Source organism: Danio aesculapii, chromosome 5 (genome assembly GCF_903798145.1).
Source record: "Danio aesculapii chromosome 5, fDanAes4.1, whole genome shotgun sequence".
NCBI lineage: Eukaryota > Metazoa > Chordata > Actinopteri > Cypriniformes > Danionidae > Danio > Danio aesculapii.
In genome coordinates, this window is record NC_079439.1 from 50,050,560 (window position 1) to 50,067,312 (window position 16,753).

A 16,753-nucleotide genomic window follows, 5' to 3' on the forward strand; every position below is an offset into this window, starting at 1 on the left:
TAGACATGAATTAGACCAAAAATGCTAAAGCATATTTATTTGTAAAAGCACAAACATAAATAAGACATTTAAAAAGTTTTAAACGCTATAATTAAACTACAATCAAGATATGAAAAAATGAAATGTTAAAAATATTTTATTATATTATATATAGAAGATATGTACCCCAAATCGACCTCTTTTCACCTTTTTACCTTCCTTATATTTTCCAAAGCATACTTATCTTTCTTCTAATAATAATAACAACGAATAATTCATGTATTTTCCCCTCGTGTGACTGATTTTGTCGTTTACAACATAGACACTAAACTAAACTTTCCCTTGTGAAATCATAAAATTGTGTTGTTGAATGATGAATCTTTGCAATACTACATTACCCAAAAGGCTGAATTCAAACCGGAAGTAAACTGTCACTTGACAAAAGTCACCCGAGCGAGTGTTGGGTTGTTTTGCTAAAGTGTTAGCCTTGTTCATTGCGTCGGTCAATTGGCAATTATTTCTCCCATACCCCATTTTTAATGCTGTAATCTTCAATGAACTCGTACCGCATCACATAGATTAGAAGTCGCAGGACGTCAGACTGAAATATCTTGTCGTTTCGTTGTAGTTGCCTCGGCGATTTACAGCATGACATCTCGTCGGCCTGACAGCTTTGAGGGTTTGGGTTACAGGGGCAGAGAGGACCCGGCATTCAGCGGGGGCTATTCGGGCAGGTCATTCAATAATTCATCCAGCTCTGACCTCCAGAACTGGGTCACCACACCTCCAGACATACCGGGCAGCAGAAACTTGCATTTTGACGATCGCACACCCCAGTTTGAGACAGCACCGGACGAGGCGCAATCAGCGGCTCCACCGTCCGGTAACATTGAGTAGTTTATGAATGTGATGATCAGTATGCATCAAGTGATATGTTGTTATTACAGTTATCTGCTGTATATAAGACATGGCCTCCACATACATGCTTAATGTGCATATAATGTGTGTGTGTTGTCACTGTCACTCCCCGCCCATCATTTGATCCATGAATGGATTGTGAAGCTCTCCTATAAGATAGATGTTTGTGAACGAAAACATTTCTTTCTGGAAGAGGTAAAACGACAAAAATGAGGGTTTCATTTATCCCCTCAAACTGAAATACTGCATAACTAGGCCTGTCACAACATCTATTTTTGTTGTACAATATATTGCACCAAAATATATTACGATAAATTATATTATTGTCATTTTAAGACCATATTATGTCACTCATTATATAGTCCCAGAATGAAAATATAATAGAATCACAATACAATTGACACTCTTCCAAAGAATACATCATATTTTATTCTTAAGAATATTTCGTTTGATAATGGTCGTTTTAACTATTTAATAATAATGAGGCATTGGAATCAGAATGTGAAAACACATAATCTAAACAAATAAAGTTTAATAAATGTTAACAAAAAAGTGAAAGATAAAAAGTAACCGAGGCTGCGATATCTGCTGCAAGATCTATTTTCAGTCAGACCCTCATATGAAAACATACAAAAGTCCTTTATAGCAAATACTATAGTGTTTTAACAATACTGACATCTTCAATAGAGATAGAGATGTTGCACAATCAGCTAAAATGTTACTAGAATGGGTTTTTATGTGCAGGCGATATTTATTGCATCACCAAAAATGATTGAGATCATGTTCATGTATTGTGCGATAAGTCGATATATTAATTATTGTGACAGGCAAATGCATAACCTGATGTTACTTTATTTTAATTAATCAAGATGGTTATAACAGCATTTCAGTACATGTTTTGTAAGGTAACTTAAAATTTCACACGGTAATCTAAATGAAACAATGTATCATTGGTTTAAGCTATTTCACACTGAAGACACAGAATCATAAACAATACATTCGCTTAGTAAAATAAACTTTAATTAATGGATCACATAGACCTATTTTACATTGATTTTAACATACAATTAGTTCTTTTAAAATTCTTAGCCAATAATATATCTAGGGAGAAAGGTCAATATTTATATAAATAACTTCAGTAAAGTTCCAGATTAAATGAATAAAAGTGACCAAAAAAAAAACCGCAACAACTATAAATGTTGCCAAAAAAGATCATACTGTTTTTCCAAAAATAAAGGCCTTATATTGTTTCAATGCACTGTAATTGGTTCCTATTCAATAGAATGGCTAAGAAACTGTACACACATGTATGTATATCTGTGTGTATATACAATGGGTGAAATAAGTATTGTGTTTTATTCCTGTGAGTACTATTTATAAAGGAGCTGTTGGAATTGAACTGGATTTTTGTAAAAATCCAAACATGACAATAAAACAAAAGGGAAAAAAAAAATCTGAAATTTCTGTGTAATAACAATGGAATGAGACAGGAAGAAAGTATTGAACTACTGAAATGTATTTAATGCTTTATATAAAAGGCTTTTTTGGTGATGGCAGCTAAAAGACGACTCTCGAACAGAGAATGAAGTCACATGCATGGCTCAGGTGGGATTTTTTTTTCAGAGACTTCAAAAGAGTGTAAGAATCTTGGTGGTTCTGGGGTTTCGGGTCAGTGTATATTTTGGTCATTGAATTTTCATTTTAGAAACGGATATTGAAAAACGAGCCATTTTTTGATTTTCGTTTCAAAAACGAATATTGAAATATTGAAATACAAACAAAATTTTAAAATGATTTTGATTTTGATTTTTTTTTTTTTGAATAACAAAAAATAAAATCACCAGAAAACAAAAACGAACAAAGGCTTGTAATTATAATTATTATTAGTTTATTTAATTTTTTTACATAATAGCATTTTAAATCGAACAACATATTTGATGATATATGCGTTATTTGCATTGCTTTACTAAACAGTTTTCTGAAAATAAATTTTATTGTTAAAATCACTTCCACTTCAGGAGTTACAGTAAAATTGGACTTTCGTTTGGAATCGTTGCGCACATTTCAACAAGTCATCTCTCCACTTTATAGTTCGAAATCAAAATAAACATAATTCAAAAAAACTGTCTTAAGCACCGTCTTCCAAAGCGGACTTTCGGACAACATTACAAAAACTTAGCTACAGTTGATACCGAGCTTTAAGACCGCCATTGCATCTTCTCCCCAAATACAGTACTGCCTATTCCATTGCCCAATATAACCTGTAATATATATATATCAAATCTGACTTTTATTTTGTATTTTCTATTGCAGGGGTGTCAAACTCAGTTCCTGAGTCCTAAACACAGTTTAGTTCCAAACTTGCTTCAACACACTTGCCTGTAAGTTTTAAACAAGCATGAAGGACTCTATTAGTAAGATCAGGTGTGTTTAATTAGACTTGGAACTAAAGCTGCGGTCACACTGGGCTTATCCTCCCATAGACTTCCATTCATACGCAAACGAATGCGTCAGACCGGAAACGCAGGGTCATGCGTTAAGTTTTGCAGTTCGCTGCGGTGCAAGGTTCAAGCTTGGTGAACTCTGACCTGCGAAATCGCATCACTTGACTGCGTGAGACCAATCGAGGATCAAAACATGACCTCTCTGGACAGAAATTTTAAACATGGAGCAAATCGCTGGCTTTTTTAATGTCTAAACATCTTGTTCAATCCCGCCCCTTTTCGCAGCTCCGTACGACAGAATTTCGCACACACAAAGCCCAGTGTGACCGCAGCTTAAACTGTGCAGAGCTGCGGCCCTGCAGGAACTGAGTTTGACACCCCTGTTCTATTGGATTCAAGTCAGGTGATTGACTCGACCATTCTAGCAGCTTGATTTTCTTTCTCTGAAACCATTTCAGTTTTTTTGGCTGTGTTTTGGATCATTGTCTTGCTAAAATGTCCATCCTGGTTTTATCTTCATCATCCTGCTAGTGTAGATGTTGGACTAAAGCAGCTGATATTAATTTACAATGATAAAGGGCAGAGGATTGCTGAATAACTACTGAGAGATTTCAGCTGCTGTCTGGGCTTTCACTGCCTTTCTACAGCTAATTTTTATCATCTGTTCAATACTGTGAACAAATTAGACTTGTTTTGCTTTGCATATATGGTTTTCTTTGGTTGCTATTAACATCCTGTGAAAATTTCAAGTAAACAGCACCTTTAGAAATATGTTTTCTTAGAAAAAAATGGTGGCATGTTCAATACTTATTTTCCCATTGCATATATATGTATATATATGTATGTGTATATATATATGTATGTGTATGTATATATGTATATGTGTGTGTGTATGTATGTATGTATGTATGTATGTATGTATGTATGTATGTATGTATTAGTAAGGCGAGGAGAGCTTACTTTGGTCTCCATAGCTTTTATTAAATGGATAAAAACTGAGATACAATCATAGAATTAGGAATATATTTTCATATCAACAATTTTATCTGTTTATTTTTTATATCTGCATGTATATGTTTTTTTAAAAACATGTACATAAGACTTGCAGGTCAGTTTTTTTCCTAAAATGACTCCATTCTGTCTTTAAGAGCAACTGAACCGATTTGCTGGGTTTGGAATTGGTCTTGCAAGGTAACTAAGCCCCAACAATTTCTACTTAAAAAATATACTTAAGTATAAGATTCTAATTGGCAAAATAGTGTTCTTAAATTCCTAATAATTTTGTATGGCTTGACTTAGTCTCTTCACAGAAAATGTCTTGGCCCACCCCTGCATTGTGTTTCGGCGTCAGTGTCAGGTATGCTGAATAATACAACACTGAGCACACAAATCCTACAACCTTCTTGTCTATTCTAAAAGCTTTTAGATGCTTACATTATATATCTACCTTATATTTCACTTAAATGTGGGCATTGTTACTTAATTATGTTAAGACTTCTGGTCTCAGTCACGTCCGTTTATTTAAAGGCTTACAAAATAGCTTGTTTTGCTGCTTAATGTTGCAAATCTATATTGTCATCATATTATTTTAATTGTAATGTATTGTCATATACACATTTGATAGTAATGCAAGTACTGCTATGTGTTATTTACCCATAGCAGCAAATTAAATGGAAGTCTAGCACAATTACAGAATATAACTTACTTCCACATTGCTTAATAACATGGATACACATAAGTTGCAGAAGTAGGCTGTTTGCCTTATATAGTATTAAAAAATTAACAGTAATTTTCGGTGTACTGCATATTTCAGGTTAATTACCATGCCAGGTGTTACCACTTGTCCCCAATGACAGCCATCAGTGTGATGTACAATGTCACCAAAACTCAGGTAATATATTTCATACCTTTTTTATCCTTTTTAAAGAACAGACTTAAAGCAGGGCCAGAGGTTGATATGTGGGGTACCTCAAGGGTTGGTGCTTGGACCATTTTTATTCCCATTTACACTGCATACCTGGGATCTATTTTACAGACACATGGTTTTCTCTAGCAATCCTTTGTTTTTGACACACAGCTTTACAAATGTGGAATGTAAATGCACACAATTGTATTACACATTATGAAGTTAAGAAGAATAAGATCACCCATATAGTTTCATGCAACAAAATTAATTCTCTAAAAAAGAAAAACATTTACATTGGGGATATCCAGTTTATTTTATTTAATAGATTCTGCTTTTACCAGAAATTTGGTTTTGATATATCATCGTCTTGGAATTATAAGGCTCTATCTGGCATATCATTAATTGAAGCATTAGTATTCAATAAATACAATCAGTAGGATTTAATAATAAGAATTAGTAATTTAATAATAAAAAATGTATTAAATGTTTTAGGATGAATATTTTTGTTCAAATTAAGCATACAAGGCTGTGCTAAATATTTTGTCCAGTGCAGATTTTTATGTAATTAATATGGAGAATATAAGAAGGAGTTGTCCAACACTTTTGCACCTTTTTAATGAGAACAATTGTGTATCTTTATTTCAATTGTACCATAAAAGGTACAGAACAGTATCATAAGAGGTCTTTTCTGTATTATATAAGGTACGACTTTTACAAAGGTACTTTTTTCTGAGAGTGCAGAAACAAACTTACAGAGCCAAGCTAGAGTTCGACTTTCTTTCAACCTTTTTTGTTTTTTAAATAAAAAGTCTTAATGTAAACAACTTCTAAATAAGTCGTCATTTAATAAGAATGTTAAAAACTAATTTTTGACAAAAATGTCAGATAGAACCTTATAATTTTAAGGTGACGATATATTATTAGGTGAAAACAAGACTATGAAGAAACAGTTGCCAGTAAAATTAAAACATGCATTATGTATGTGAATTTAACACTAGTAAACAGGGCATGTGTTACTTAATATAGAATCAAAATCACACTAAGCCACCCTAAATTATTGCCAACATTTTATAACTAACAATTGTCGTTCTCAATCACCCACAGGGTCCAAAAGCTTTATGGAAAGGAATGGGAAGCACTTTTGTGGTACAGGGTGTCACATTGGGAACAGAGGGCATCATCAGTGAATGCACCCCATTACCAAGGTAATGAAATATGCAATGCAAGCCATCACATCCTCTAAAAAGAAAAAAAAAGATTATTCACTGAAGAGTTCTGACAGGATTTGAATGAACATTAATTAGTTTTCATTTTGTTTAGCTGACATTATTGAAGTAAATTATGGTTTAATTTTATCTTCAAAGGGAGTTATCACACAAGTGGAACCCTAAACAAGTTGCAGGACACTTAGTACTCAAAGGGTAAGTTAAGAGCTTTGCCTAATTTGATTAATGAATTTAATTTCATTTATGGTATTGTATGGAAAATGACAAGCAGTAAGCTGTTTCTGTTGATTATTATGAGTCATAATTTTACCCCACTCTTGCATATCTGGGATCTATTTGAATAAGCTTCTGACTAAGCTTAATATGCAGGTTGTTGTTTATACAGAAAGAATATGGAAAGGGAATTCCATAGGTTTGACATTTAAATTATCAATCTGCTCCTTATCTCTTGTTCTGCAGTCGTTTGATCTGCTGAATTCATTTTGTTTTGTTTTTTTCAGTTTGACATATGTGGTTGCAATGCCGTTTTACTCAGCAAGTCTCATAGAGACTGTACAGGTAAGAGGTTTGATACACTTTTTTTTCTTTTTGTGTTAATGCTTTTTTATTTCTTGGCCTTTACATTAGGCAATAAAATCCTAAAAATATAGGAAGTGAAATAATACATTCAGTAAATATTTAGATCAAAACAAGTGAAAATGTCTGGCAGTACAGCAACACATAATACAATAATATTTAAGACATGCTCTATATTTAACTTCTTAAAATGTATGTATGTGACACAAACAATCATATGAATAATACATTAAAATTGAATCCAAAAAATGAGTAAAGGGTTTTCTTGAAGCAAACCTTATCCAGGCACTAAGATCAGACTTGATGGTTTAGGAAATACAGTTTGATTAGATCTTGTGGTCTCAAGTTTTGGGTAACAATGTCTCCGTTTGTGGTGCAGTTTTACATGTGATGATTATTGGAAAATCTGACTGTTGTTATGCAATAATAGCATTCGTCGTCCTTTCATTTTGACTTTATTGTTTTGGACTGTGCTGTAGGAATAATTCCGTTGTGAAGATTACACACATTTGTATTTCATTTTTTAAATTGAAGGAGATTTAATGACACAGTTGGAAAAAAGAACTGTGATTTTTTTTAAGGCTGGTTCACTTCTAATAATTATTTCAGGCAATCTTTTTGGATCATATTGCATGATGTATTGGGTTAATGTTTGATTCTTTTTTTTAAATTAAAAATATTTGTAAAATATATATTTGAAACACTCTATTTTGATACACATGCTGCATCCCTCAAGTGATTCCAAACATTTATGAGTGTCTTTTGTTTGTTGAACACATAAGAAGATCATTTAAAGAAAGCTAAAAATCTGTAACCATTGACTTTCAAAGTATTAAAAACAAATACTGTAGAAGTCAATGGTTACAGGTTTTCAGCTTTCTTCAAATTTCTTGTTTTGTGTTCAACAGTAGAAAGAATCTCAAACTGGTTTGAAAGGGGTGAGTAAATGATAATGGATAATTTTTTTTAACTATCTCTTTAATTGGGCATGAGCTGAAATTGATCCTTAAGTATTACTGTGATTAAAAAAAAAAGTCAATTTGTGGAAACAGAATGGAAAAAACATGCACTGTCGAACATTATATGATCAATTAGTCCTGACAAGCGTATGTTTTTAGGTCATTATTAAACTTAAGTTAATTATGTTCTAACTTAATTTTATAAGTTATGCAAGCTGTTAAAAGTGAGTTAAACGTAATATAAGTTCAATGGACTCATGAAGTTAATATCATTTAGCTTAAAATGAAAGCAACAAGGAATTTTTTTTACAAGTCATTTTTTTGGTTAATGACTACAAAGTGATTTATAAAATAAGGAATGTAAAGTTATCATTTATAAAATTAACCACTTAATAAAACATAAGTGTGATTGCAGCTTATTCTTTTATTTTATTTTCTTTGCAACTGTCACTTCACAATACTAATAAAATAATTAGAACTCAGGTGTATGATATAAATCAAAATTGTGAGATATAATCCTGCAATTCTGACTTTATTTTCTTCTCAGAATTATGGATTAATGTCACACATTTCTGGAAAAAAATCTGAATTGTAAGTTTATATTTCAAACTTCTGACTTTATAACACACAAGTGAGTATTTATTACTTTATAATGAGGGGAAAAGTGAATTGCAAACTTGCAACTGTGTGATATAAACTCTCTGACAATTCAAAAATTCAGATTTCCTCAGAATTAGACATTGTGCAAGTAAATATCTCAAAACCAGGGTCATCGTTATGGTTTTTGGCAGGGATGGGCGAAAATACATTGAAATATATTTTTAAATGAAATTCCAAATACCTCAATTTTACGTGTATCAAAATACAGCAGACACATCAAGTATCAAAATAAAATACTGCATTTTGAAAATAATACAAAATACTTTTACAAGGGAGCATGACAATTCTTCGCAAATTTTCCATCAATAGGCATATTTGATCAATCCCTTCACCATTAAACTGACTTAGTGATGTAAACAATGTATGACAGCAACAGCATTTCTCTGAGAAAGTTTGTCAGTTTCTCTGCCAACTCATCACCTCTACTCCTGTACAAGAGGAGGTATTCTTAAACTTTTATTACTCTTTCATTTTTGTACACCTTTTATACAGTTGATAATAAGTTAAAATATAGTACTATATCTCTTCATTGTGTTTCCATCCATTGGGTGGCCAGTAACAATGCAGCCATCTCTTATATTTTAAAAGTTTTTTTTTTTTTTTTTGCAATTAAAAACTTCAATACTTAATATAAAACTTGATATCTCTAAAAAAATGTGTTTTTTAAATGTATCCTGCTAAAGCAATGTAACGGGAGTTTGGAGTTTTTCACTAGTCTGTATGGACTGGAGTATTATTGAATATTTGTGTCTCATCTACTGTATTGTGCCACTTTGACATCTTTAGACAGACATCTTTCCACTTCATTAACTTAGAGCACCTGCAGATCAGCTACTGGCATCTGAAATAGCCAATGAAGTACTTAGGAATCGCCACTTTAGGACCTATTTGTATGTTGTTTGTCTTACTTTCGTGGCATTTACATCAGCAATCCATCATAAACTACTATTTTTTGCCCAGTTTACTCATTTTCCCAAGATTTTTTCAGTTTTTCTTTAACAGAAATAATCTCAGTTTTCCCCCTTAGTGAACACTAGTACAGCATCTTCAAGTGTTTTATATTTCTAAAGTGTCTCTGCATTCCCGCCTGCAGCACTGAGACTGAGAATGATTATGTGCTGAAGGCTCCACATCCTGTTCTTAAGGACTGATATTTTATTCCATTTAAGCAAAGATGCTGATGTCAAATTGTACACAATACTGCTATTATATAGGACCGGTCTTAGCATTGTGCAGTATACCACTTTCAATGATCATTTGACTTGCTCTCAAATATATCCATGCGATTTGTCTGTTATTTTCTTTGAGTATTGCATAATTTCCATCCACACATCAAGCATTGAAAACCTTCTTAATCAATTTTCTGTTCTGATTTCAAGCCTAGACAAATAACTGAGAAAGCATCAATCTGCTGCTGCATGTTTATGATGTCATCATGTTTACTTCTTACAAAGTATTTTACACTATTTTAAAAATACAAGACACTGAAGTATTTTGATACAAAATATTAACCTATTTTCATCAACCATATCAAATACAAATTACGAAATACTATTTTGTATTTGAAATACATGTATCATTAATATTGCCCATCCCTGGTTTTTGGACTCTTTGGACAGTATATTATCTCAGCCCCCTTCACCCGTGCTCACACCTCTGTGGACAAAAGTCAGAATAGCAAAGGTTTTTATGTTTCGGGGCTCCATATCATGGTGAGCCAAATCAAATCTCTTTTAATCACCTTTTAGCAAATATTGAAATCATCACCTAAAACAATTTTTTTTAATTAGCTTTTATGTAATTGGAAATATTTCAGTTTTTACTATAACTGCTTTGTTTTGACTAGTCCAGAGATGCCCAAACTAGGGCCTGGAGGTCAACGTTGGCCCATGGTAACCTTTGATTTGACCCGCCATCCCATCTGAGAAGAGCGGGAGAATGATGGGGATGGTTTTGAGATTGTAGATAAAAATTTAATGTAACCTTCTTTTTTGTTTGTTTGTTTATTTTATTGTTAAAAGATAACTGTAATTAAATCTTTCAATTAAATAGTGTAAATTCAGACTTTGTTTAAATGTACATATGTCACCCGACACTGCAGAGACTTTGGTGAGCAAATCAAGCCTAAAGGCAGATTCTGCTTATATTCAGCATTGGACTCCACTGTTATAAATATGATTGCATTTTATTGCAATTCGTTTCATTTTAAAAAGTTATATTGCATTAGTTTATACAATTTAAATTAATGTTTTGTATTTATTTTGAAATATTATTAAATAAATTAGGAAATTACCCAAGGCAGCTTTAATGTAAAATTGTTTGGTATATTTACCTTTGGCCCATTGGTCTCAAAGATATTTGGTTTTTGACCCTTCATACAAAAAAAATTTGGGTACCCCAGGTCTAGTCTTATGCATGTATCGTTGTATCAATCTTTTACTGCTGTACTTAAATTACATCCGGAAAGTATTAATAGCATTTCACTTTTTCCACATTTTTTATGCTACAGCCTTATTCCAAAATGGATGGACATTTGTTAAAAATAGAAAACCTGAAAAAAAAATCATATGTACATAAGTATTCACAGCCTTTGCTCAATACTTTGTTGATGCACCTTTGGCAGCAAATACAGCCTCAAGTCAATATGGCACACCTGTCTTTGGGAACTTTTGCCCATTCCTCTTGGCAGTACCTCTCAAGCTTTGTCAAGTTGGATGGGAAGCAACAGTGTACAGCCATTGTCAGATATATACAGAGTTGTTCAATAGGATTTAGATCTGGGCTCTGGCTGGGCCACTCAAGTACATTCACCGAGTTGTTGTAAAGCCACTCCATTGATATTTTAGCTGTGTGCTTTGGGTCATTGTCCTGCTGAAAGATGAACCGTCACCCCAGTCTAAGGTCAAGAGCACTCTGAAGCAGGTTTTCATTCAGGATGTCTCTGTACATTGCTGCATTCATCTTTCCCTCTATCCTGACTAGTCTTCCAGTTCCTGCTGGTGAAAAACATCCTCCCAGCATGATGCTGCCACCACTATGCTTCACTGTAGGGATGGTATTAGCCTGATGATGAGCAGTGCCTGGTTTTCTCCAAATGTAACACATGGCATTCGGTCCAAAGAGTTCAATTTTGGTCTCATCAGACCTGAAAATTTAGTTTCTTATGGTCTGAGAGTCCTTCAGATGCCTTTTGGCAAGTTCCAGGCGGGGAGCGGCTTCTGTCTGGCCACTCTGATTGGCCAGGCCTGGCCTGATTGGTGGATTGCTGCACAGATGGTTGTCCTTCTGTAAGGTTCTCCTCTCTCCACAGAAGAACGCTGGAGCTCAGACAGAGTGACCATCGGGTTATTGATCACCTCCCTGACACCTCCCTATGGCCGGCCAGCTCTAGGAAAAGTTCTGGTGGTTCCAATCATCTTCCACTTACAGATGATGAAGACCACTGTGCTCATTGGAATTTTCAGAGCAGCAGAATTTTTATCTGTAACCTTCCCCAGCCTTGTGCCTCGAGACAGTCCTGTCTCGGAGGTCTACAGACAATTCCTTTGTCTTCATGCTTGGTTTGTGCTTTGTCATGCACTATCAACCCTGGGACCTTATATAGCAGGTTTATGCTTTTTCAAATCATGTCCAATCATCTGAATTTACCACAGGTAACCTCCAATTAAGCTGCTGAAACATCTCAAGAATGATCAGTGGAAACAGAATGTACCTGAGCTCAATTTAGAGCTTCACGGCAAAGGCTGTGAATACTTATGTACATGTGATTTTTCAGGCTTTTAATTTTTAATAAATTTGCAACAATTTCAAAAAATCTTTTTTAGATTGTAATTATGGGGTATTGTGTGTAGAATTTTGAGGAAATAAATGAATATAATTCATTTTGGAATAAGGCTGTAACATCAAAAAATGTGGAAAAAGTGAAGCGCTATGAATACTTTCCGGATGCACTGTATATGTTTGTAAAGTGCTTTGAGATGCTACTATTAAAGGCACTATATAAAATAAAGATTATTATTATTGTTATATAAATGTATTAAACTGTTTTTGGCAAAGTTGATAAAATACAGATACATTATTGGTTCTTATTGTTATACCATCCAGTCTTCATCCAGTGTTTCCTCTAAATGTTCTCTAACTAGAGTGAGATCATCAGAGACAACCCTGGCATCCTGGACTGTGTGAAGGAGGGTCTAGGACGTGTAATGGGTATGGGAATACCTCACAGCAAGCGTCTCCTTCCTCTCTGGAACCTGGTTCTCCCGACAGTCCTCCACGGTATCCTCCACTACATTATTAGTTCCAGCATTCAGCGGCTGGTTCTTTACCTGCTGCGACGTCGGAATAATGGCTCGCCGAAGCACTCGTCCCCTGACTCGGGGGTGGACACAGTCCAGTCTATGTTGGATGCATATTTCCCAGAGCTCATGGCCAGCTTTGCCGCCAGCCTGTGTGCAGATGTGCTGCTTTTTCCTTTGGAAACGGTGTTGCACAGGCTGCACATCCAGGGAACTCGCACTATTATTGACAACACCGATTTGGGTTTCGAAGTATTGCCCATAAACACTCAATATGAAGGAATGAGGGACTGTATTAATGCTATTCGGCGTGAAGAAGGCACCATGGGTTTCTATAAGGGCTTCGGCTCCATCGTGGTGCAGTATTCGCTTCATGCTGCAGTTCTACAGATCACCAAAATGATCTACTCAACTCTGCTGCGAAACGCTTGAGTCCAATTGATTCCTTCCTAATTCACCAATTGGTCCTCTTTTTTTTCTTTTTGGTTGAGTGGGACATTCCAAAAAAAAAAAAACGTGATCCTATTATGAACTGATGATTGCAGATATGTGATTTGTCATTCTACGTTGTTTCATAAAGCACTGGTTGTCTTGTTGATTGCACGACAGGTTTATTCATAATAGCCAATATGCTTTGATATTAGCACTGGAGTTGAATTATTCTCATGGTGACCCCCAACTCTTCATTATCCTTCACTATCCATGCCAAAACTGAAACATCAGCCTTTATATTCTCAAACCACTAGTTTCATCAATGGCTGCTAGGTTTCATGATGTGTTGTGTAAATGTGGTTGTTCTATTGGCAACATTTGGTCGAAGCCCTATGCCATGGCTTTTGTGTCATTGAATTATTATTTGCACTATAGTGATACTTGTGCCAGCAGTGTTTCAAACAGTGAAAATGTTACTATTTGTTCCAGTTCTTAAAAATTTGCAATGGAAATTCACAAGAAATACACAACAATGCATGTGTAAAGCTTATTGTTGTTCTGGGATCTGGGTGAGTAAATTATCAGGTTTTAAATTATTGGGCGCTATGCTTTAAAATAAATGTCTAAAATCTTTTTTTGTGTGAATCTGGTGTTATTTTTAATGTAAATAGTTATTATGTCAAATACTCTGATATTACATGATGTTACTGCAAATACTGTGCTGTTGTTCAAACCTTTGGTGTTTGTAGACTGTTTATTCATTCATTCATTCATTTGCTTTTGGGGGAAACTGGAGCACCTGGGAAAAACATGCAAACTCCACACAGAAATGCCAACTGACCCAACCGAAGCTCGAACCAGCGACCTTCTGCTGTGAGGCAATTGTGCCACCCACTGCGCCACCGTGATGCCCCAACTCTCTATATCAGGGGCCACCAATCTTGGTCCTGGAGGGCCGGTGTCCCGGCAAGGGTTTAGCTCCAACTTGCCTTAACTTGCCTACCTGGGTGTTTTAAGTACACCTAGTAAGACCTTGATTAGCTTTTTCAGGTGTGTTTGATTAGGGTTGGCGCTAAAATCTGCAGGACCTCGGCCCTCCAGGAACACGTTTGGTGACCCCTGGTCTATATTATTCACTAATTTATTCATTCATTTTCTTTTCGGCTAAGTCCCTTTATTAATTAGGGGTCGCCACAGCCGAATGAACTGCCAACTTATCAAGCAAATGTTTTACGCAGCGGATGCCCTTCCAGCTGCAACGCATCACTGGGAAACACCCCGACACTTTCATTCACACACATAAACTACGGACAATTTTAGCTTGCCCAATTCACATGCAGCACATGTCTTTGGACTTGTGGGGAAAATCGGAGTACCCGGAGGAAACCCACTTTAACGCGGGGAGAACATGCATACTCCACACAGAAATGCCAACTGACCCAGCCCAGGCTCGAACCAACGATCTTCTTGCTGTGAGGTGATCATGCTACCCTCTGCGCCACCATGACGCCCCTAGACTGTGTATATTAATACAAATTAATAGTAAATATTCAAATACTTGATTAGAAGTAGATGTGGGATTGTTTTTAAATAAATGCTGTTATTTTGAACTCTCTATGCATTCAACTAAATATTAAATAAAAAAATATTAAGCAGAATAACATTTTCAGCACTGATAATAATAAAAGTGTCTAAAGTGCTAAATTAGCATATTTGAATAATCATTTAATGCTGAAAGCCTCATGATAACAATTTTCATTTTTGAATGAACTGGTTAAATGGTTTGGATAAACCAAAGCTGTGGTTGAGGAGCTAGTTTATGGATTTGATAATGGGGTACTGTATTAAATTGATTAATTACTAAGAATTAGATTATAGACAATTTTGAGGGATGTGTACATATACATACATACATATATATATATATATATATATATATATATATATATATATATATATATATATATATATATATGTATATATGTATATGTATGTATGTATATATATATATGTATATGTATGTAAATATATGTATCGGTACCTGTCTTGAGGGTCTACAGACAATTCCTTTGTCTTCATGCTTGGTTTGTGCTTTGACATTAACTGTCAACCCTGGGACCTTATATAGAGGGGTGTCTGCCTTTTCAAATCATGTCTAATCAACTGAATTTACCACAGGTGAACTCCAATTAAGCTGCTGAAACGTCTCAAGAATGATCAGTGGGAACAGAATGTACCTGAGCTCAATTTAGAGCTTCATGGCAAAGGCTGTGAATACTTATGTACATGTGATTTTTTAGGCTTTTTATTAATTTTTTTTTTTAATATTATATTTTTATTTTCTTATAACAAAACAGAGCGATACACAAAGCAACAACGATTATAAAGAGAAAACAGAAGCAACGGGGAAAAAAAAATAAATAATAAAAAAAAATAAGACATAAAAAAAAATTTTTAAACCATTATTACACCAGTTCCTCCAATATTATACATGGGTCAACAATGTTGCACATTTATATCTAGGCCAGTGGGCGCAGGCAATATGGTGATCTTGTAGATGATAACAGGGTTATACCTTTAAACTGTTATCCTGGGCATTTGATAAATAATTAAAAAAGGGTTTCCATGTGGCTTCAAAGCCAGCAATGTTATCAGAAAGATTGTGTCTTAGCCTCTCTAAATGTAAAGTGGTAGAGAGTTCTAAAAGCCAGGATTTAAAAAGTGGTTTTGATGGCTTTTTCCATAAATAAAGAATAATTTTTTTAGCTAACACCATTCTATATTGAACAGCTTTTTTAATTTGATGACTAAACCCACGAAGTGAGTCAGACCAACCAAAAACAGCGATTGCTGGATCAGGGGCAAGGTCACAAGAATAAGCCTCAGAGTAGAAGTTGAAAATTTCGCTCCAAAACTCAAAAAGTTTTGGGCATGACCAAAAAAGATGTCCTAAAGAGCCTTCCGCTCCGCAGATTCACATTTGTTACATTTAGAGGAAATGGAGGGGTAGAATTTATTAAGTTTAACCCTAGAATAATGAAGCCGATGTACTACTTTATATTGGATTAGTTGATGTCTGGAGTTAATAGAACATGTATTTATGACCTTGACAGACTTTTCCCAGTTCTCATTGGTAATTTGAATGCCTAAATCTTTCTCCCAGGAATCTTTCAAATACAAGGTGGATATGTCAAACTGATCATTAAAAACGTCTATAAAATGGGAAATCAAATTAGAGGCATCAGGAGTGGTAGAAAGTAATTTATATACATCATGTTCATCTGCTAATAGTTAAATAAAAATATTTTTTTACATTATCATTATGGGGTATTGTGTGTAGATTTTTGAGGTAATA

At 34.5% G+C, this 16,753-nt stretch overlaps 1 protein-coding gene across 1 annotated transcript; it reads left to right on the forward strand.

Annotated features, from left to right (window-relative positions):
* The first annotated feature begins 419 nt into the window (after positions 1-419).
* slc25a46 (solute carrier family 25 member 46) lies at positions 420-14,031 on the forward strand. Its single transcript, XM_056458405.1, has 8 exons — positions 420-862; positions 4,490-4,532; positions 4,641-4,698; positions 5,155-5,232; positions 6,352-6,452; positions 6,612-6,668; positions 6,974-7,031; positions 12,811-14,031. The coding sequence occupies exons 1-8, from the start codon at positions 628-630 to the stop codon at positions 13,396-13,398; spliced, it is 1,218 nt and encodes a 405-aa protein (XP_056314380.1). The 5' UTR covers positions 420-627; the 3' UTR covers positions 13,399-14,031.
* The last annotated feature ends 2,722 nt before the right edge of the window (positions 14,032-16,753 follow it).

Excerpts from the sequence above, each read along its gene's own strand:
- slc25a46 (XM_056458405.1), top strand. The coding sequence starts at position 628 with ATGACATCTCGTCGGCCTGACAGCTTTGAGGGTTTGGGTTACAGGGGC. Across the intron at positions 863-4,489 it reads ATCAGCGGCTCCACCGTCCG|AGCAACTGAACCGATTTGCT; the intron begins GTAACATTGAGT and ends TCTGTCTTTAAG. Across the intron at positions 4,533-4,640 it reads TTTGGAATTGGTCTTGCAAG|TCTCTTCACAGAAAATGTCT; the intron begins GTAACTAAGCCC and ends GGCTTGACTTAG.